The 23282-nt window shown below is 36.6% G+C and overlaps 1 protein-coding gene across 1 annotated transcript; it reads left to right on the forward strand.

Annotated features, from left to right (window-relative positions):
• Window positions 1–4557: 4557 nt before the first annotated feature.
• On the forward strand, window positions 4558–22815 carry LOC109071292 (kelch domain-containing protein 1-like). The gene is made up of 14 exons (XM_042755522.1): window positions 4558–4570; window positions 7136–7212; window positions 7543–7613; window positions 7857–7969; window positions 8683–8800; window positions 9045–9131; window positions 9243–9339; window positions 9902–9976; window positions 12692–12750; window positions 21033–21145; window positions 21233–21305; window positions 21419–21503; window positions 21819–21898; window positions 22364–22815. Exons 1-14 carry the CDS (start codon window positions 4558–4560, stop codon window positions 22503–22505), a joined length of 1203 nt encoding a protein of 400 aa, XP_042611456.1. The 3' UTR covers window positions 22506–22815.
• The last annotated feature ends 467 nt before the right edge of the window (window positions 22816–23282 follow it).

Raw genomic sequence — 23282 nt, forward strand, 5'->3', positions numbered from 1 at the left:
TGTGCAAGGGGTAGTTGCATGGACTATCAGTGGAGGGTCAGAAAGCTCTGAGATTTCATTATAAAGATCTTCATTTGTGTTTTTAAGATGAACAAAAGACTTGTGGGTTTGGAACGACATGAGGGTGAGTAATTGATGACAGAATTCATTTATTTTTTGGGTGGGAACCGACCTTTAACTTCTTTTACCTGGAGTGTTTCAAAGACATTGAGTACCTTTACATGGACAACAATAATCAGATTTGAACATGATTAAGACAATACGCTGATTAAGAATCTACCTTGTAAACAGAGATTTTTGATTAACTTAATCCGGCTTAAGTCATATTCTAAATTGAATTAAGACGTGGAGTTTTCCTTTTTTAGTCACATTATTGAAGTGCAGTAGCCATGTAAACACCTTAATCACATTATTACTGTCGTGTAGGACTTTTCATCGCAGAACTGTTTTTTTTTTTTTTTCCGACAGGATACAGCAGTGGTCAACGTTTGACGGCAAATAAAAGCTTTAAGACCTCCATCGTCTGTATGCTGTCGCCGTGATTTTGCTAAGTATGACATGTTCCTGGATCAACATAACTGTCCAAAAATATAGACTTAACCCAATCTAAACCTAACCCTACCCATAATTTATTCCTAAAATCAATGTGAAATGATAGCTGATCAACAAGGGTGTAGAAGCACCTAACCCTGATTGTAAACCTAAACCAGATATTTCCTGAAAAGTTATCCCTCAATTCTGATTCGTTGATAGGAATGTTGATCCAGGAACAACAAGGATGTTTATCCAGGAACATGTTGTACTTGGTGAAATCATGCTCACCGTCTGTATGCATGTACAAATACTTGAAGCTTTCATAAAATTTAAAAATGAAACACCCACAAATGTACATGGCATCATCACGAAGATGAAAACTATATGTTTATATGTGAAATTCTGGAGGGGACGTCGGATGGCGTTGCGTTGGGATGTAATGACGTGTGCCATTAAACGAACTACGAAACAAGCCTTTAACGTAAAACGGGAACATGAAAGAAATATTCTAAAAGCAACTCATGTAAACACCTTATATAAACACTGTAAAAATCATGTAAATAATAAGTAAATAATTAGATTACTGATGTCCATGTAAACACAGTCATTATTAATGCTGACCAATATGCCATAAGAAATGAACTGGGAATGGTATGAATACTTTTAACAAACACTTGGTGACATCACAATTCAAGATTTATTTTAAGTATACTAAATATACCTGTAGTGAAAAGTGTAACTGAAGCTTGAGAATTTCTGATAGTTTTTGTTTGTTTGTTTTTTTTTTCCAGACTACATCCAAAATAGTGTTTTCCACATCTAAGATAAAGTCAGTCATAAGACCCAAGCGGAACGATGAGGATAAGCTCTTCAAAAATGAAACCTGCCTGAATAATGAGGAAAAAAATGTGCATTATTTGTAAATAACACACATTATATTGCAGATGTGTGCAAATAAAACTTATTTTGAATATTCTGGTTGCATTTAAGTGTTACTGTACAGCATTTTATTAGTATTGCACTTCGGTTGTATTGAATTGTATTTCAGTTGTATTATATATTGCAGTACTACTGCAGATTTATTGCAGTATAATTGTAATACTACTTCAGCTGTATTGCAGTAATGCTGTGGTTCTATTGCAATTGTTTGTTAATAGTATTACAGCTTTACTGCAGTTGTATTTCAATAGTACTTCAGATGTATTGCAGTAAAACGGCATTAATGCATTTTTTTCGTGTCCAAAAAACTGCATTTTTCTACATGTAGCAAAAAACTGCAGTATTACTTTTTTAAACTGCAGTAATTTTTTGTAAGGGTTTAGAAACGTGACTTTAATGAAGTGTCAACGTATAAGATTATGCTAGCTGAAATGCTGCGTACCTAAAACATTACTTTATAAATGTGTTAACCTTGTTATCTGCTTTCACTAGCAGGTATTTTAATTGATTGTAAAAGTATTTGAAATATTAACTTTATTCTGTAATAAAAAAATCTGCATATAATGCAATACCTTGAGACTTGTATGGCAAGCCGAATTGACTTTTATTCATTCGCAGGATATGTATTCTTGATATCAACAATTCAATTTTCACTAGTTAAAATGTTAATTCTTGATATCAGGAATTAGATTTCTACTAGTAACAATTGCTACCTATTTTTTTGATATCAACAATTACATTTCCACTAGTAACAATGTTAATTCTTGATATCAACAATTCAGTTTTCACTAGTAACAATGTTAATTCTTGATATCAAGAATTAGATTTCTACTAGGAACAATTGCTTTTTTTGATATCAGCAATTGTATTTTCACTAGTTAAATGTCACCATAGAGCTGTTTCTTCACCATTTTTCACATCCCGTATCACGGGGAAAGGCATATATTTTTCTATAAAACTGAACGAAATTATCGAAAAGTGAAAAATAACGTGGATATTGTGTAGGGTTACGGGCTAGTTGTAGCGGCAGCGTCCATTTAATAATTTTTAAAATAAAATTATAATTTAAACTCAATATGTTATTATTGTAGCCTATACTGTTTTTATAATGTGGCCTACTACAATAATGAGGTGCAGATGTTGGTCACTATTTGCACTAAGTAGAACGAACATCATCATCAAATTACTATTACTGGAAGAAAATGCTCATATTATTAAATAGTGTAAATAGAATATATTGCTAATAAAATATGCTATTTTCACTTAGTGTAAATAGAATTCATTGTATTCAATAAACCCTGCCAAAATCTAATTCTTAACTAACCAGGCCATTTCAACTGGAAGATGAAGGCTGTGATATTAAGTTTATCCACTAGAGGGAGCCACACTATAAGGATTTATTTATTGAAAATAAATGCAATAAATGTGTATAACCGTAGTGTAGCGACAGTAGTATAATATTATTAGTGTGCATGGAAATATGTGAAATGCTTGTAGATCATTTACCGCAATAAAACAAACTTGATTAAATATACAGTATCTCACAGAAGTGAGAACACCCCTCACATTTTTGTAAATATTTTATTAAACCTTTTCATGTGACAACACTGAAGAAATGACACTTTGCTACAATGTAAAGTAGTGAGTGTACAGCTTGTATAACAGTGTAAATTTACTTTATCATTGATCTTGTCCACCGATGCTCCAAGAACTGGACAACATGTTTATATAAAAATAATTCCTATTAGGACAACGACTCATTCATGTAGACAACGATATTACCAAAAAAAAAAAAAAAAAAAAAAAAAAAGTCCAGTGTTATATTTTTCCTTTTAGTTGTATTTTTTTATTTGATGTATTAGAAGAAAGTGTAATAAAACCAAATATAAACACCTGAAAAAACGACATGAAGTTATTATTTTTAAAACTAAATTAATGCCTTGTTCATTTTTCCTTTAATTAGCCGAAGGACTTGGTGGCCAATAAAAAAAACAGCATAAACTTCCTTTTGTTTTTTTTTTACAATTACAATACAATACAATACAATATTTATTTATAAAGCACATTTAAAAACAACCAAGGCTGACCAAAGTGCTGTACATAGCAGAGAATAAAATGCAGAGCAGTACAGGACAAAAGAAACAACTAAAAAAAGTAAAACAAAAGAAAAAAATAAGCAGTAATCGTATCAGAGTCAATAAGCATGAAAGCAAAGAGAACAAAAAAAGTCTTTAAAGAAGATTTGAAGATGGAAACTGAGGGAGCCAGTCTGATATAGAGAGGCAGACTTTTTCCAAAGTTTTGGACCTGCAGCCGCAAAAGCACGGTCACCGCTCATCCTCGTTTTTTAAAGCCTGGATCTCGGCACGATAAGAAGGCAGTGATCGCTGGATCTCAAAGTACGAGAAGGAGTGTACGGACAGAGCAGATCAGTCAGGTACTGAGGGGCCAAATGTGTTAAGAGCTTTATACACAAAAAAGTAAAATTTTAAAATCAATTCTAAATTTAACAGGTAGCCAATGGAGTTTGAATAAAATAGGGGTGATCGACTCATACTTGCGTGTCCCAGTGAGGAGTCTAGCTGCTGCGTTTTGCACTAGCTGTAGGCGAGAGAGAGAGAAGACTGAGATAGACCAAAGTAAAGTGAATTACAGTAGTCCAGTCGTGATGTTACGAATGCATGAATCACTATTTGAAGATTACTCTGAGTTAAAAACGGTTTGACTTTAGAGAGTTGGCGGAGCTGAAAAAAAGCATGACTTTACAACAGCACTGATCTGTTTTCTCAAATTTTAAGTTCTGGTCAAACAGAAAGCCCAGATTTCTTGCACAGTGGGTTTCATACGGTGCGAGAGAACCACGCTCAACATCTCAAACACACAGTTTTCCTTGGGCCCCGAAGATAATTATTTCAGTTTATTTTCATTTAGGTTTAAAAAGTTACTTGAAAGCCAGAGTTTAAGATCACTTAAACAGGCAAACAAGGGTTGTAGACCATTTTTAATAATCGTTATATTTTAAAGGAAAATAAACCTGAGTATCGTCGGCAATACAGATGGAAGGATACTTCATATTTATTAAAGATGGAAGCCAGAGGTAACAGATACAGAATAAACAATATGGGGCCGAGGATTGATCCCTGTGGGACTCTACGCAGTTCAGAGGTACACTAGTGGAGGATTGATGACCAATACGGACACTGAAACATCTATTGTTCAGGTAAGAGCGGAACCACTGCAAGACAACGCCTCGAAAGCCCACAGATGTCTCCAGACGTCGCAACAGGACCTCATGGTCAAACTAAGTCAAATGCAGAACTCAAATCTAATAAGACTAAGGCCATTGATTCCCAGAGTCAGTTTCAGTGAAAATATCACTTGACACTCTTAAAAGAGCAGATTCAGTACTGTGTAGAGCTTTAAAACCAGATTGAAATGTTTTCATGGAGAGAATTTGCGGATAAGTATGATTGTAATTGAATCAGTACAACTCTCTCAAGGATCTTTGAAATAAAAGGTAGATTAGAAATAGGAGGATAGTTAGAAAGAGTGGAAGGATCGAGATTAGTTTTTTTTAAGATATGGCGTCACCACAGCAACTTTCAGACTGTTGGGGAAGGAACCAGTTGACAGACATTTGTGTTAATTTAAAAGTAACAAGCCGGTCCAACTGTGTCCATAATTTGCCTAAGGAAAGAAGGTGGAATAATAGCCTGTGGACAGATAGTGGGTTAACTAATGTACACAAAAAAATAAAGAAAAAATGAATCCAGCCATAACATAATTTTTCATGTTTCAATGACAAAGCAAATAAATAAAAGAAGAGCCGTTTCTGCGCATGGATGTTCTTCCGCCATCTTTGGCCAATGCTGACGCTAAAAGGAGTGTCTGAAAATCTCATTAATATTCATGAACTAATTACCATAGCTATTCTTACATGTTAAAATGGCATTTCTACATATCTGTAAAAAGTATTGTTACTAGTTACAAATGTTATTTAAGATATCAGTAATTCTATTTTTCACTAGTTGCAAGGACAATTCAGATATCAACTGCCTTTGATGATATCAACAATTACTTTGTTACTAGTAAAAAATGTGAATTCTTCATATCAACAATTTAGTTGTTACTAGTTGAAATGTTAAATTCTTGATATGAGTAAATGTATTTCAACATGTTACAATTGTTATTTCTGATATCTGAAAATGCATTTCTGATATCAATATAATTTCTGATATCTAAAATTAGTTTCTTACTAGTAACGATCACATTCATGATATCAGAAATGAACATTGTCACTAGTGACAATTAAATTGTTGATATCAAGAATTAAATTGTTGATATCAAGAATTAAATTGTTGATATCAAGAATCGATGTCTGTACTAGTAACACGTGATTACTGATATCCAAAAATAAAGGTTGTTACTAGTAAGAAAGCAATTCTTGATATCAACAATTAAATTTGAATGGCAGCCTATTGGTGACATTTAACTAGGGAAAATACAATTGCTGATATCAAAAATAGCAATTGTTACTAGTGAAAACTGAATTGCTGATATCAAGAATTAACATTGTTACTAGTGGAAATCTAATTGTTGATATCAAAAATAGCAATTGTTACTAGTAGAAATCTAATTCCTGATATCAAGAATAAACATTTTAACTAGTGAAAATTGAATTGTTGATATCAAGAATACATATCCTGCGAATGAATAAAAAGTCAATACGGCTTGCCTATTGCCATTCCCAGGTTAAAAATTATTGATATCAAGAATTAAACATTTTAACTAGTAGAAATATAATTCCTGATATCAAGAATTAACATTGTTACTAGTGAAAAAACTGAATTGTTGATATCAAGAATTAACATTGTTACTAGTGGAAAATGTAATTGTTGATATCAAAAATAGCAATTGTGTACTAGTAGAAATCTAATTCCTGATATCAAGAATTAACATTTTAACTAGTGAAAATTGAATTGTTGATATCAAGAATACATATCCTGCGAATGAATAAAAGTCAATTCGGCTTGCCATAGACTTGCGTTCACTAGTCAATTACTTTAAGAAATATGAATATAAACGGTACTTTCTTCTGCTGCGAATATATTCACAAGCAGAAAATACCGTTTATATTTCATAATTTTTAAAAATATAATACCAGCTAGTGAACGCAGATATCACGTCAGTTGGTGCTTTCAGAATCGGCGAATCTGCTGCGGTCGTTCCATCACATCTGGAGCAGAGACCTGAAACCAGGAAGTTGGTCACCAGATAACACGGTAACCAGTTTAATCGTAACACCGATTTTATGCTAAGGCACTGCACTAGTAAATATCACACATTTCACAGCCCGGAGCAATTGTCGACTCTATATGCTTTTTAAACGACAGCGTGGTTCAATGGACTATATCTACGCCATACGCTGCAACCTGCGGAAAGAGTTAGTGAACTAACGTTACCTCTGTCATTTTCAAGTTGGTTTTAGAGTCCAGCCCCCAACTTCAACCCAGTATCTTTGTTCTGTTTCCTGTTTGCATACCCAGTCTTCTTCTTAGTGTAAACAACGGGAGCTGATGTCTATGCTTTCAGCTGCTGAGCAGCAGCTGAGAGCGCTTCAGTAATGGGGAGTATAGAAGAACCGGCGGTTGTCACAGCGCAGCGTTCACCGTTCCACCGCGGAGCGACCACATCTCCTTCCTGGAGGGACACAACCTGTATGTCTGGGGGGGCTGCCAGGTGAGCTCTACAGTAAAATATTACATCGCGAAGCGAATTATTTTTCCATCCACTTAAAACTTGAAAAAAGTGAGTAGAACTATCGAAATAGGTGAGTGTTGCTGAGTATTAGTAGTTTGTCTGGTTGGGATTAGAGAACTTTGTTTTTTGTTCTTGTTTGGATACAGAGAAAATTTAAAGAAAAAAGTGCTGATTTAATTTTTATTTTATGTATTATTTATTTATTTATTTATTTTAGTGTGGATGGACAACAAGTGTAAACTGAGAGTTAAGTGTAGTTTGTCTGGTTGGGATTAGAGAACTTGATGTTTTGTTGTTGTTTTGTTTTAGTGTGTGGATGGACAAGAAACATTTTTGCCCAGTGATGAGATCTGGCTTTATGACATGGAGAGTGGAGTTTGGTGGAGATGCCATGTTTATTTAAGAACAACTTGGGTCTAATTGTTTTACCAAGGAATTATATTTCTAAAGTAGCTGACATCCCTAGCAATAGGTGGTCCTTCTGCGAACTGCACTTTCGTGGCATATCTTAAGTGTTTTGTTTATTCACCTGCTGTCTTTATTGCATTAGTTACCTGAGATACCATTGCCAACCCAAAACAACATTTTCCCCTGAGTTTCAATTGCATGTCTGTGTGTGGCAGGTCTCTGAGACATATGGGCGGAGAGGTTCCTCCTGTTCTTTCACAGGCTTGTGGTGCATATCTTCAGGGCATGCTTTACATTTTTGGGGGATGTGACATCAATGGCCACACCAAACACGGTGAGCTGCTTTAGGAATGATATCATCATAAAGCATCACATCTCCAAGTACACACTCATAGGCAGATTAACAGGTTTTTCCAGTATGCGTCCAACATAATCGCATATATTGTCTGTAACCTGATAGGGAATGTGATACTGTGATAATGTGCTTTGAATGTACCAACATTTCCCTCATGTTGAGAAAAGACTGTGGAAAACTGTGTTCAACTCAGTGAGATTTTGTTTTGCAAATGTAGATATCCACCACAAAGAGTTTTTGCTCTGTGCACACTATAGGTAGTTGGATATACTGAAGTGTAATTCAAGGTTTATTATTCTAAGCAAATATGACTGAACAAAGCCTCTGTTGAAAGGAAACTCCATCTCCCAAAAATTTCTGTGCCACTGACATACAGAGAGAACTTCTCTGCAACTGACATACAGAGAGAACAAAGACATAATATCATTACACTTTCCTCCATACAAATCTCTATTTTATAAAGCATTTTTATTATTATTATTTATTATTATTATTCCAGCTTTTTGATCCTCCAACATCCTAGCATTTCAGACACCTCCACCTAAAATGCAAATCAAAAATACCCTGCAGAAGGTTTAGGAAATGTGAAAAACAGGTTTTTGGGCTTCTGTTTTAAGCTGCTGGTAGCATTTCTGTGGGGAATAAATTCTCACTGCTTCTATTTAAGACTATGTTGCTGGTGTTATGACAGATGTATTGTGTTGACCTGTCGGGTGTGGAATATAGCTGGAGAAAAGTGACAGACACAGTGGGAGGGACACCCTCTCCTAGGGTCAGACATTCCTGCTGGGTCTACAAAAACAGGTAAGGAAAAACAAGCTTACTGCACTGTCTATACAGATATACAGTGGTTGCATAATGTCCTCCTCAGATTTTTATAGTATGAATACAGTGTCTAAATTAAAGGACCATGTTTTTGAAACAGCAAATTGAGTTGCAGGTCTGTTAGTGCCATGTACAGTAATGCTAATGATGCATATAATTGCTACATAATAAGAAGCTGTTGCTATCATGTCACAGTTTTATAACAGCTGGTGTCATTTCATAGGCTCATCTACTTTGGTGGATACGGCTGCAAAACAGTCAGAGAGGTCAACAACTCCAAGAGCTTTATGGTTGACGAGACTAGCTGGGTGAGCAGAAAGATCTTGGGTGAAAAATGTACAGCTACAGTTGTTCAGAAGTAGAACTAGATAAACTGGTCTTCATTTAGAATTTCTTTTTTTTTTTTTTTTTTTCACAGACAAACAATTGGGTCAGATTTTTTCCAGTTTTGGGGTTGGAATAATGAGGTGCATATGTTTGAACCTGTGTCAGCCACATGGACCAAACCACAAACCCAGGTAAAAGAGCAAGGATTTACTAAGGGATTTTAAAAAAAAATAGGATATTGCTAATGTTTTTTTTTTTGTTTGTTTGTTTTTTTTTACCCATAAAAGATGACAGTATACATTATATTTAGGGCTGTCAAATGATTAATCACGATTAATCACATCCAAAATAAAAGTTGTTTACATAATATATGTATGTGTACAGGGTATATTTATTATGTATATATAAATACACACACATAAATTATATATTTAGAAAATATTTACATGTATATACATTTATATATTTATATTCTTATATTTTATATTATATATAAATATATTTAATATATAAACATAACATATTCTTCTTAAATATATACATGCATGTGTGTGTATTTATATATACATAATAAATATACACAGTATACACACATATATTATTGTAAACAAAACTTTTATTTTGGATGTGATTAATCGTGATTAATCATTTGACAGCCCTAATATATTATATATACAGTATATACAGTATATACTGCATTATATGCAGTATATAGAGTCTTGTTTGCCTGCTGTCTGATTTCACTTCTTGCAGGGCCAGCCTCCAGAGCCCCGGTCCTCACATGCCAGTACTACTTTAGGTCATAAGGGCTATATCTGTGGAGGCCTGGTAAGCCATTTAAACTTTGATCTTTCTAAAATTATATTTTCAGTTTTATTAGGTAGACCCTGGTGCAGAGGTGATATCAGTTACAGTGTTATTTATATACTATTATACTATTTATAATATTTGTATTAACTTTATATATTTCAATTTTATTTGTACTAAATTTATATGCTTTTTATATGCTAGATTTAGCTTTATTTTTCTTTAATTTTATTTTTTTAGTAACTTTAGTATTTAAACATTACCATTAGTTGCCATTTCTAATTTTGCTTTTCATCTAATATTTTAGCTTCATTTCAGCTTTATTTGAATTAATTTGATGAAAATAATTTTATTAGTTTTAGTTAACAATAACCACACTGATCAGTAATTGTTCAAAAATGTGTGTTTTACATTTATAGAAATAATTATTTCAAAAATATGTTTATTTTTATGGGAGCTGCCATGTTGAGATCACTTGACCAGCTGAATACTAATAACTTTATGCCAGTAACCCCCATTTATTAATCATTTTTAATTACTATACTACTTTTTCATAATCATTTTAAACAACTTTTATAGTGCATTATACATAAAGGCTTTAAGTAAAGTGTTACCAAAAGCTGTTTTACAATGGCATCAACTGAAAACTTGCTTTTGCATGGTGGGCACTAGGTGTCACTATAACTCTAAAAGGTCTATTGGCCTACAAAACATGAAAAAAAAAATTACAGATTTTTTTTTTTTTGGTCCTAAATGACACTATACACTATACCAAGGGGGTTCTCAACTCTGGCCCTTGAGATCCATTTTCCTGCAGAGTTTAGCTCCAACCTTGATCAAACTCACCTGCCTGTAATGTTCTAGTAATCCTAAAGACCTTAATTAGCTTGTTCAGGTGTGTTTGATTGGGGTTGGAGCTAAACTCTGCAGGAAAATGGACTTCAAGCAAACCCACTAGAAGGCAAGCCTGCAACCTTTAGCCAAAAAAAGCATAACAGTTAGGCTAACACTTCTGGTTTGCCAGTACGTGGGAAAGGAGACCAGAGGCTGTTTTTTTTTCTAAATGGATGTCAATGGAGAAGAGGCTTCAAAACATTGAATAAACAGGTTTTTAGAGGAAACCGCTTAACATTTAATAAATCAACAGCCTATCAGCTAATCTCCAACATTTTTTGTACCAGTGCTTCTCAAACCTGTCCTGGAGGACCCCCTGCCCTGCATCTTTTGTATGTCTCCCTTATCTAACAAACTTGATTCCACTCATCCACTCATTAGTAGAGACTGCAAGAACTAAACTGGGTGTGTCTGATTAGGGAGACATACAAAATGTACAGGGCAGGGGGTCCTCCAGGACAGGTTTAGGAAGCACTGTTTTATACTAAGCAGTACTTTTGGATTTAACTATTTTTTAAAGTTTACACAGAAAAAAATGATGTTTTATAAGAGAATTCACTTTTTTGCGACTGGTGGGATACAGCTTATGGCACTTCTCATTTATTCCTATGGTTTCTGTAAATGGCGATTAAGGGTTGACTGTTGCACACCTCTGATTGAAATTCATTGATGTCAAGGATGTGACTGGTTATCAAGGGGTTGACTGTTGCACAACTCTGATTGAAATTCATTGATGTCAAGGATGTGACTCATTTCCCTACAGTAGACAATCTCTGACCTTGAGGGGCCAGAGTTGAGAAGCCCTGCCCTATGCTCTTATATAGTGCAGCATCGGTTCTGAAGAGCCACAGTCCTGCAGAGATTCCCTCCAACCATAATCAAACACACCTGAACAAGCTAATCAATGTCTAAGGGTTACAAGAAAGCTACAGGCAGCTGAGTTTTTATCAAGGTTGGATCAAAACTCTGCAGGAATGTGGCTTTCGAGGACCCCGCCACCTCCAGGATGTAACTAAAGCTTTGACTTCATGCACTCAATTGTGATTAAGTAAATTGGGACACACCTATAGAGTATGCCTTTAAAACAGGCAACGTGCACCACAGGATACATATTCTGTAGTGTCAAATTCTCTCTGAGGGTGTGGGGACGGGGGTGTTTGGGGATTATAAATGACATCTAGCGGAGGGGATCCCCCTCAGTAGAAATCGCATTCCAGGGCCGGGGCCCTTAGGGAAGATCCTTGTCTGGGGGGCCCCCTGTGCACAGTCCAATTTGTTTATTTTGTGTTAAAAATTGTGCAAATGTTAATATTTGCATTTAAAACTGATACATTTAGTTGACTACAATTCCATGTTGTTACATAAATTACATTATATGATTGATTAGAAATGGAGCTAAACCATGCAGAACGGTGGACCTCAAGGGATGTAATTGCACACCCTTGAAGACGAGACAGTTCAGCGACGTAAAAATACAAGAAATGTCTATGCCTCAATTTTAGGACACTTAAACGTCATACATGCAGCATATTTTGAATATTACATATTTGTTTGAATCAACATGCAATGACTTTGGCTGTTTTTATACCCTAATAGGGCAACGTATCCTGGAAGATACAACTCATTTAATCCATAATATACCAAATATTTCAAAAACTCCTTTGAATATGTTTTACTTAAGTCTAGATGATATAAAAAGTGACATTAAATTATTATTTTTTAATTATTTTTATCAACTCTTGCTTGTTTTAGGGTTAAGCTCTGGTTATTATACCAAAAATACAATAGTATATAAAGTTATTTTTCCTCATGAAATACTGAAAATTATGTCTGTAATTACAGGAAATGCAGATGATAGACATTCATTGTTTAGATCTGGTAACATGGACGTGGACACAAATGTAAGTAATGTTTTTCTCTGAGTGGCCTAAGAGCACAATATCAAAGTTGAACAATCTACATGAAGTGCTTCTGCTCTTTAAACACAAAGTGTTTCCTGCACAGAAAAGGAGCATGCCTGCCCATGAAAAAGTAAATATGTTAACATAGTAGCACTCTCATAACTTCATTATATTAAACTATATCTGTATATTTGCTAAAGTAAATGTTCCCATAGTGCTATACAGTTGTTTTGGGTGGTTTAGCACACACATTCTCAACAGGTTGTATCATCTGTATATGTATGAGTTAAATTCAGAAGGTTAATAATTATTATTATTATTATTTTTTTATATAAATGTGTGGTATATGATATTTATGCAAAGGCCTTTTAGTGCTGTGTTAGGTTTCTTTTCCTAAGAATGCAAGCCAAATTTAGGGAGACGCCACACACATCCACTGCTCAACAAAACACATTCTATTTAACTATAAAAATAAACGCGCAATGTTTAGTAATCAAGGTAGATGATAGTCAGTATGTCAGCAAGTGCTTGTAAGCAGTATAAATAACAACAGTCCAAACGAACAACAAATAATCAAAACACAAAAGTCCAATCTAGATGAAGATGAATCAAAACGGGAACTCCTTCAGTGTGGCAGGGATCTCCCATAACCTCCATATCCCATGAGCGCTCCAGCAGTCTCATGAGCAGACACAGATGCCAACAAGAAGCAAATAGTCCCCAGATTCTATTGTTCGTCCCTTTTAAAGCACGTTGATTTAGTCAACAAACACAGAGTGATTCGCTGAGACATCACACCCCCCTAAAAAGTTCCTGCATCCCATAAGGAGCCGTAAAACACCAAATAAAATCAAAAAGTTCAGTAGTGTTCTCACAGTCATCTGAATTCTCCCAATCTGCTTCCAAACCCTCTGCAATCTGGATCCTGAATCCAAATTAAGACAACAAAGAAAGCAAAGTAATAACAGAATTAACAATTCCAACACAACAGTACATTATTCGCTATGGTCAGGAACAAGACTTAAATTATAAGGCTGTAAAAATAGAATCCAATGCATTAATCGCTGACTTGGTGACTGTAAAGAATGCAAAAAGGTTAGAGGGTTATGATCAGAATAAACTTCTAAAGGCAATCCTCCACCCACATATACATCAAAGTACTGAAGAGCCCAAATTGATGCTAATGCTTCTTTCTCAGGTACAGAGTAGTTCTTTTCACTCCGTAACAAATGTTGTTCCCAGGTATCACTGAATACAATCACATCATCCAATTAAAGCTGCAAGCAGCATTGAAAGGGCCCTGTGAGTGATTTTCTTTCTAATGTTTTATTTGCATTATCAACACAAATGTCAACAGCACCTATATGAGGCTGCTTTAGAGGAATAGTTCACCCAAAAGTTCTGTTGTTTTTATAAACCTGTATGAGTTTCCTTCTGCTGTTAAATGCAAAAGTATATATCCGGCCTGCATCCCCCCCCATTTCTAGAGAGGAAGTCGGCCACAGGCATCTGGGCCCCTGGCCTGTGGACCACCTTGAACTTAAAAGGCTGTAACGCTAGATACCAGCGGGTGATCCGCGCATTGGTATCCTTCATGTGGTGGAGCCACTGGAGGGGCGCGTTGTCCGAACAGAGAGTGAACTCCTGTCCCAAGAGGTAAAAACGAAGGGTGAGGACAGCCCACCGAATAGCTAAACATTCTTTTTCAATGGTGCTGTATCTGGTCTCTCTTTCTGAGAGCTTTTGACTCCGATACAGCACTGGCTGTTCCCCCACTCCGACCACCTGGGACAGGACCGCACCTAGCCACCCTGTCCGATGCATCCGTCTGCAGCAAAAAAGGGAGATCAAAAATTAGGAGAATGTAGGAGCAGCCCGCCACACAGGGCAGCCTTTACCTTGGTTAGGGCCTGTTGGCACAGCTCCGTCCACTGGAACGGGTCTTGTGCTTCCTTTTTAGTGTGATCAGTCAGCGGGCTAGTGAGCTCCGAATAATTAGGAATAAACCTTCTATAATACCCCTCCAGCCCCAGGAACTGTCTCACCTCCTTTTTGGTCTTGGGACTCGGGCAAGCCGCAATCACAGCAGTCTTATCAATTTGGGGACAATCTGCCCATGTCCCAAGTGGAAGGCCCAGATACTGTACCTCCACACGCCTAATTGCACATTTCCGCGGGTTTCACCGTGAGTCCAGCCACCCTTAGTGATCACAGGACAGCACGCAGATGTTCCATGTGCCGCTGCCAATCATTACTGTGTATAATGATGCCGACAAGCTAGCGCGTATGCCGCTGCCTATGTGGCCACAGGATCTTGTCCATAAGACGCTGAAAGGTGGCAGGAGCCGTATTCTCGAAGAGAATCAGTGGGATGTGGGCGGGGGAGGGTTGGCCACGACTGAGGTGACCTCCCGGCCAAGCAAGCTCCGGAAGACTCGCCGGTCTTCATCCTGCTCCAGCTTGATGTCCATCAGCGCCTGATGTTGTGTTTGGTGAAGCCCGGCGAGTGACTTCACAAGCTCTTCAAAGCAGCATTGGTTGGGCTGGCTGCATGGTGGCGTCCCGGGTTTCGGCACCAGTGTAATACGGTTCAAAATAAGATGGAGTCTGGAGGAAGGTGGAGAAGCTCATAGCCCAAGTTGCTTGAAGTCCAGTGTAAAGTTTCCACAGTCTGTGATGATTTGGGGTGCAATGTCATCTGCTGGTGTTGGTCCATTGTGTTTTTTGAAAACCAAAGTCACTGCACCCGTTTACCAAGAAATTTTGGAGCACTTCAGGCTTCCATATGCTGACCAGCTTTTTGAAGATGCTGATTTCATTTTCCAGCAGTATTTGGCACCTGCCCACACTGCCAACAGCACCAAAAGTTGGTTACATGATCATGGTGTTGGTGTGCTTGACTGGCCAGCAAATTCACCAGACCTGAAGCCCATAGAGAATCTATGGGGTATTGTCAAGAGGAAAATGAGAAACAAGAGACCAAAAAATGCAGATGAGCTGAAGGCCACTGTCAAAGAAACCTGGGCTTCCATACCACCTCAGCAGTGCCACAAACTGATCACCTCCATGCCACGCTGAATTGAGGCAGTAATTAAAGCAAAAGGAGCCCCTACCAAGTATTGAGTACATGCACAGTAAGGCCAACAAATCACTTTTTTTTTCTTATGAAGTATTCTAATTTGTTGAGATAGTGAATTGGTGGGTTTTTGTTAAATATGAGCCAAAATCATCACAATTAAAAGAACCAAAGACTTAAACTACTTCAGTCTGTGTGCACTAAATTTATTTAATACATGAGTTTCACAATTTGAGTTGAATTACTGAAATAAATGATTTTTTATTAATAAATTTCAGGAGGAGCATGCGCAGATAATTAACACGGCCAGTCCATCATCATTAATTACACACTCTATCCAATCAGGACGAGAGAACCTCTATAAATAATCAAAGCAGCCTTACTTTCATTATCTCTTATCTTTCAGCATCCCTCCACCACCCCGACTCCTCACCTTCAGCCAGTTCCTACCCCAGCATAGGGAGGAACATTCAGGGGGTGTGCTTGGGTCCGTGCTGAAAGCTCGGAGCCCTCTCCCCAGATAGCACGCTAAATACGCATAACCTTATCTCTGTTCATTATCTGTAAGTGTGAACTCGTGAAATGAACTATTCCACGACATTCTAATTTATTGAGATGCACCTGTACATTCAAATTGAGATATAGCTTACACTTCAAAAGTCTGTGGTTTAATTGATTAAATATGAGCACAGCAAGTTGCAAAATCAGGTGCTGTGCTGCGTTGTTTACTGCGGTTACCATGGAAATGGCTATATTCCTGGCGCAAAGCAAAAAAATTAAGAGAGAATGAATTTGCATTTTTCAGTAAGCCCTTCTGCTTTTTGTTTTAGTCCAAAGCCAAAAACAACACTTATTTTTACGCAGAAAACATGCAATTTGATATACACGCAGTTTAAAGGGGTCATATGATGCTGCTAAAAAGAACATTATTATGTGTATTTAATGTAATGCAATTTTTATGCGGTTTAACCCTGTAATACCCAAATATAGAAAAAAATTAGCAAAAATTTTTTTGACCTCTCAGATATTGTTTTAGGAGGCTTCTGATGTAGAATTTAAAGATTTTTCAATTTTTTTTTTTTTTATATTTTAGTAAGTTTTTAGGGAAATGTTGTAATATTGCAACGTTGGCCCTAGTTAGGAGCAGAATTTCTGTATTTGTACTCACTTTGTCTGAACAGATATACAGAGCATTTAAGCATTCATTTTGCAGGGTTGATAAGCATTTATTAATAAAAATATTGAAAAAGTTTGTATTCATAAAACTTTTTTCTTCTATCACTTTCAATGTGGTTTGAATGAAGTCTGTGTTTACTTGCAGTGATAGTCCCTAAGACAGTTCTTTTCATCCGAGAAGCACAGGCGAACATTGCACTTGCTACACAGTGTGTTTGTGTATCCATTATTGCAGTGTCTGCAGCGTCCTCTTTTCGTCTTTACTGGGAAATGTGCAATCATGTCTTTGCGTACATCTTATTGGGGGTGGTCCAATGACCTCTTGGCTGGAGGACTCACATCTGTTGTGGATGGTCTCTTCTGAGGATCCAAAGGGCTCCCTGATGTCACCTTCTGTGTGCATGTGTTTGTCTTCCCTGAAGATGGTCGTTCTCTCTTGGGTGTTGTGTTGTGTTGTGTTGTGTTGTGTTGTGTTGTGTTGTGTGTGTGTGTGTGTGTGTGTGTGTGTGTGTTCACCAGGATGAGAGAGGTTGCAAGTTGTGCCTGAAACTGTCTCCTGTTCAGTATCTCTTTCTTAGTCATCTCCAGAGCTTTACAGTCCCGCTTTTAGAGGAGCCAGGCGTTAATCACAGCAAGGATGATGGTGTGCCAGAAGATGTAAATGTACCAGCGGCGGGATTTCATGGGGAACTTGGCAGTAAATGAGTCCAACAAATCCACACCTCCTATGTGTTTGTTGTAGGTACCAACAATGTAAGGCCTCTCAACATCAATGATGGTTTTGGTGGCTTTGTCCCAGTGCTGAATCTTCTGCACAGGTTCTGGTCCAGCAAAGGATGACACAAGTGTGACCACTCTGTTGTCATACCATTTGACAGTGCAGATGTTGTGGTTCCCCTCGCCTCGGACATCAAATCTTCCTCTCCCCTTTTTCTTCAAGCTCTTTTCATCTTCAAGGTTGCAGTTGGGTAGGCGTACCTGGCTCGCTGTTTCCACATAATGGATTCCATGCTCAAGGAGCTTGACTACCAATGGGACACTGGTGAAGTAGTTGTCTATGTAGATCTTGTAGCAGGGTCACTGTATACAGTAGTGTAACAGAGTTGCTGGTGCTGGTGACTTCCCCCCAAATGAATCCAAAAATGCTATGACTTAAGGCCCGTTCACACCAAGAACGATAACTATAAAGATAACTATAAAGATAACAATATTAGCGTCCACACCAGCGAACGATATCTTCTGTTTATTCTAAGCGCACGCTCGTCTGGCGCTTTAAATTCTCGAGCGCGTTACAACAGGATGGATTCTGATTGGCTGTCAATTTTTTTATCGTTCATCAGCTGGAAAAAATCGTTTTGAAAGTGATTCCAACGATATCGTTTTCCTTTGACTTTATCGTTATAGTTGTGGTGTGGACGCTGCTGTTCTTTAATACTGAAAACGATTTTTAGAACTATATCTTTATCGTTTTCTTTTTTAAAATCTTCTTTGGTGTGATTGGAACTTTATGCTTTTTTTTTTTTTTTTTAATTTATTTTATTCTGCTGCCAATAACACAGTTGTTGCACGGGTTTGGTTCGTTTTAGCTTTAAAGATCAAAGTTGACAGAGAAAGTTCATGATCTGCTTCACGGCATCAACAAAGCCTAATTTGCATTGGTTTGGTAAGTGTACATTAGGCATCTCATTAACAATCCAGATTACTTGCAGATACAATCTATATGTTTGTAGTTCAAAAAAAAAAGAAAAAAAAAAAGAGCTACTTAGTATTTTTATGTTTAAATGTTTACTTAAATGTTATGAAGTGCTTTAACAAATCACATCATTTCACGGAAAAATTGCTTTAATACCAATTTTCAGGGTGGCCTAGGACTTTAGTATAGTAGAATATTTCTGCTTTCAGGAAAGCCAAATCAAGTTCTTATACCTGACCTGAAAGTCTTAAATACTTATATACATTCTACTTTACAACAACTTTACGTCTTTAAATTCATTTAAAGGGAGTAAGAAATAAATACACTTGCTTTGTAACTGCTTTTAACTTCCGCTGATTTAACTGCTTCTCTCAAAGGGTATTTCTGTACACTGTCTTTTGCTAGCGCTTGAACACACTTTACTGTTTATCACAACAAAGGTCTAAGCAAGCGCACGACACTGACAACGTATGCGGTAGAGTACGAGACCAAACGCAGCACGTCTCAACACAGTAAACAAATAAGCGTTTCCTAGCAACGACAACTGCGCTAAACACTAATGAGACAAGAAATAAATACACTTACGATCTGCTTTTAACTTCCGCTGATTTAACTGCTTCTCTCAAAGGGTATTTCTGTACACTGTCTTTTGCTAGCGCTTGAACACACTTCTCTGTTTATCACAACAAAGGTCTAAGCAAGCGCACGACACTGACAACGTATGCGATAGAGTACGAGACCAAACGCAGCACGTCTCAAAAATATATATATATATATATATATATATATATATATATATATATATATATATATATATATATATATATATATATATATATATATATCAATAATCAAAATATCATATTATATCAATATAATTTTTTATTATTTTTTTTCTCTTTCAGATTGTAAATTATTGATAATATGTTCGTTGCTCCCCCTTCCCTGTTTGTTTGTTTGAATGGATGTTATTTTGTTAATATAAAGACAATAAAAAGATGATCACAAAAAAATTAATGGGGGACCCAATCAAATGCCTTCTCCAAGTCCAGAAACGCCATGTGGATTTTTTTTGTTTTTCTCTCTGTAACTCCACAAGTGGTTAATTTCCAGACTTCAGCTGGAATATTGTCTGGTCCATTCACTTTGCCATTCTTCATTTTTTTAGATGGGCTCCACTGATTGGTGGAATGGGTCCAGAAATGGGCCAAGGGGTGGGAATTGGTGGATGTGGGAACTCTTCATTGGAAATCTGTGAGAAATAGTCGCACCATCATTGTAGGATGGCTGGTGTGAATTGAAGTAGCTGATGATTTGCATCCTTAACATGCACCACCCAGCCAATGGTGAGTGTACCGATGTTAAGTGTGGCTAGTCGGATCTTCTTATTTATTAACTTCTTTAACCTGCCCCATTGTTTGGCAGGTAGCCCTTGCCCATTTTTCACACCATCTGGGCGAGGGGAACGCCCTAGTATAGTTGGAGGCTTGTTGTGTTGATATTGCCATTTGATGCGACTGAAAGAAAACCCGCTCTGCCTTCTACACTTTGACATTGGCTAGCACTTTTGTGCCGCTGCACTCAGCACGCTAAATTAATTAGAATTTTTTAATCAAGTGGGCCACGCAGCGCCATTCGTCTGTGTCGATGGAAGGATATACGTACATTTACTACAATTCATTTTTAATATATATTTATGCAAAGGGCTGGCCCACATTGTACAGCGGTCCACCGGGAAAACTCCCGGTGTTCCAGATGGGCAGTCCGCCACTGTTTCAGATGATATGCTGTATTTGAGGTCGATGAATGATTGGCGAGCGTTTGGATGTCCTGCCAGATGTACTGTATTACCATAGACTGGCCATTAATGATCTGTCCGTCACGGACTGCGTAACTTCGCCTGTTTTTTTTTTTTTGTTTGTTTGTTTGTTTGTTTGTTTTCTGCGACTAAGCTGTTAAAAACTAAATTGGGTCAACCAAGCCTCTTCTGGTCAACTAATGGTTAGTCGACTATTAGGGGGCAGTCCTACTATTTACACAGCAGTGACAACCACAACTACAAATGTGGCTAAAAGAGTATACACTAAAGTGAAGATTATTTCTGTTGCTGTCCTTCTATAGTGTATTATTTCATTCTAGATCCATCAATCGTGAATATGTGAAACATTTAAAGACATTGAGGATAAAGAATTAGTGATGATTTTACTTTACACGGTCAATCTTAAATGGACTCCGTTATCATGTAATGTGACTGTTTAGCTTAATTATTATTTAGTCTAAACTGTTTCATATAATGATTCATATAAGTCATGTAAGTGGTACTCTTTTTGAAACCAGTGAAAATCAGGCTGTTTCTCATCCACGGGGACGCACTCTTCACACACTGACTGCCATCTCAGATGACACACTCTTCCTGTTTGGAGGCCTCAGTACTTCTGGGGTGGTTCTCAGTATGTTTTTGTCAAGATTTTAGAAACAGTCATGTCTATAAATAACCATCATATTTTTTGCAAACATTTCATATTTATTTTGTTTAGGTGATGGGTGGGAATTTGACACTAAAACAAGAGAATGGAGAGAGAAAGACCATGCACATAAAGACAAGCCCAGGTACAATAACTTTAGTATTGTGTGACGTGCTGTATGAGCCATTTGTGGAGAAACATAATTACAATGGTGATTATAGATAAGGCTTGAATCAGTGTATCTATTTCCTCCCTCAGGTTATGGCATTCTGCTGATAAGGGGAGAGATGGTGATGTAGTCATTTTTGGAGGAAGCCAGACCTACCTCTTTGTAATGGATTCGGTATGTACAGCTTAATCTGCAACAGAGGGCTTGTATTTGTGATGTACTGCAGATTCATAAATACATTTACATATTAATCACTGGAATATTCAGAGACTAATTCTGTTTTAAAAGACATATCCATGTTCACTTCAAAAAGAAACGCATGCAGATTAGATGTGAGTTTAATTGTGAGCATTAACTCAACAGTTGTGTAACTCAATAGCTCAGAGCTCTCTGCAGACTCTTGTTAGCTGGTGTCCATCCAAGATCATGGATTGGTTGAACTCTTGTTTGACAAGTCACAGTCACTTGATCTGGTTTTTCCCTCTGTAGGTTACAGTTCTCAGGTCTCCCTCTCAGAATCACTGTGCAGATGTGCTAGTGTTTCATACTCAACCGTACTCCCTGTCAAGGTAAAAGCCATCCCATATACAAACATTGCAACAAACAGCTCATCAAGTAATTATGTTTAGGAAACACAATGTCTAAAGTCTAAAAATATTGTTATTTGATAAGGGAATATAGACCTTAATCAGGTTAGACACCATATTGAATTTAACACAGACAAAAACAAGGCTATGATTGATAGACTTACAGTCTTTACAATGGCATGCCTGTACAGGTACTAGATTGTCATTTTCAACTTCCAACTTTTTTTTTTTTACTTTTTATTTATCAATCTTTGTCTACTGAAAGTTTTTTTTTCTTCCATAAAGAATTTTCATCAGTTGAACAATGTCTATATGTTATTTAACAACAAAACAATCTATTGAACACATTTACTGCTATCATTTACAGCCTTGTTTTCATTCCTGTCAAAAATAAAATATGCCATTACCCTGACTATTATTCACCACATATTTAATCTTTTCTTTGAGATTATGTGAAGACTGCATAGGAAAACACATATTTTCTGTCCAAGAGCAGGCATCATGGTTACCGGCCAAGCTTCAGAAGACAATTGGCAAGAGGATATCCTATTTCAGGGCAAATGCTCAAAATATAGATGCAGGTTCATAAGTTCATAAGAATGGTCCTTGATTATTTTAAGAATATTTCTGTGCAAGGATTACACACATCAAAAACAATTAAACACAATTAGTAATTTTTAAATTAAACATGATGATTATTATTATTATAAATTGAGTGATTTTGTTCTAAAAACCCTTTGACGTGATGTTAAAAAAAAAAAAAAAAAAAAAAAACATTTTTATATGAATTTTATTGGTAGCCCAATGTATAATTGTAGCCCTTGATGCCGAAAACATCAATATGTCCCAATAAAATAAACAAATAAGATTGGTAATGTTGGGCACCCATGAAAAACTTACACTTTCTCAACTTTATCACTTTATTATTCAATATAATGGACTGGAATGCTTTTGTTACAAAATAACAATGGAATGATATTCTATACTTTTTATATTCATTTATATCTATTTTTTTGTTGTACCTACTTACCAAAAAATTCCAAATATTCCCTCAAAGTGCAAAATAGTGTATTTTACAGAGGGAGTTTGTAACTGTTCTGCAGTGTTTGACCACAGTTTAAGAGTTTGTACTAAAGACATTGTCTGATGAATGTTGTTCATTCCTACAGTAGGTGGCCATCCAAAATGGTGATTCTACCGCCGCCGCGTCTGCAAAGTGCATTTGCAGCTTTTGACCGCCGAGTGCCGCTTTAACCACAAGTTATCAAACAAGCGCGTCAAAGCACATTTTCGCAAATAGATGCCAGCTTTGCCTCACCGATGTGTTACATTTGACGGCTGCATTTGGGGAAAATGAAAGAAAAAC

Source organism: Cyprinus carpio, unplaced genomic scaffold, assembly GCF_018340385.1.
Source record: "Cyprinus carpio isolate SPL01 unplaced genomic scaffold, ASM1834038v1 S000006717, whole genome shotgun sequence".
NCBI classification, from domain to species: domain Eukaryota; kingdom Metazoa; phylum Chordata; class Actinopteri; order Cypriniformes; family Cyprinidae; genus Cyprinus; species Cyprinus carpio.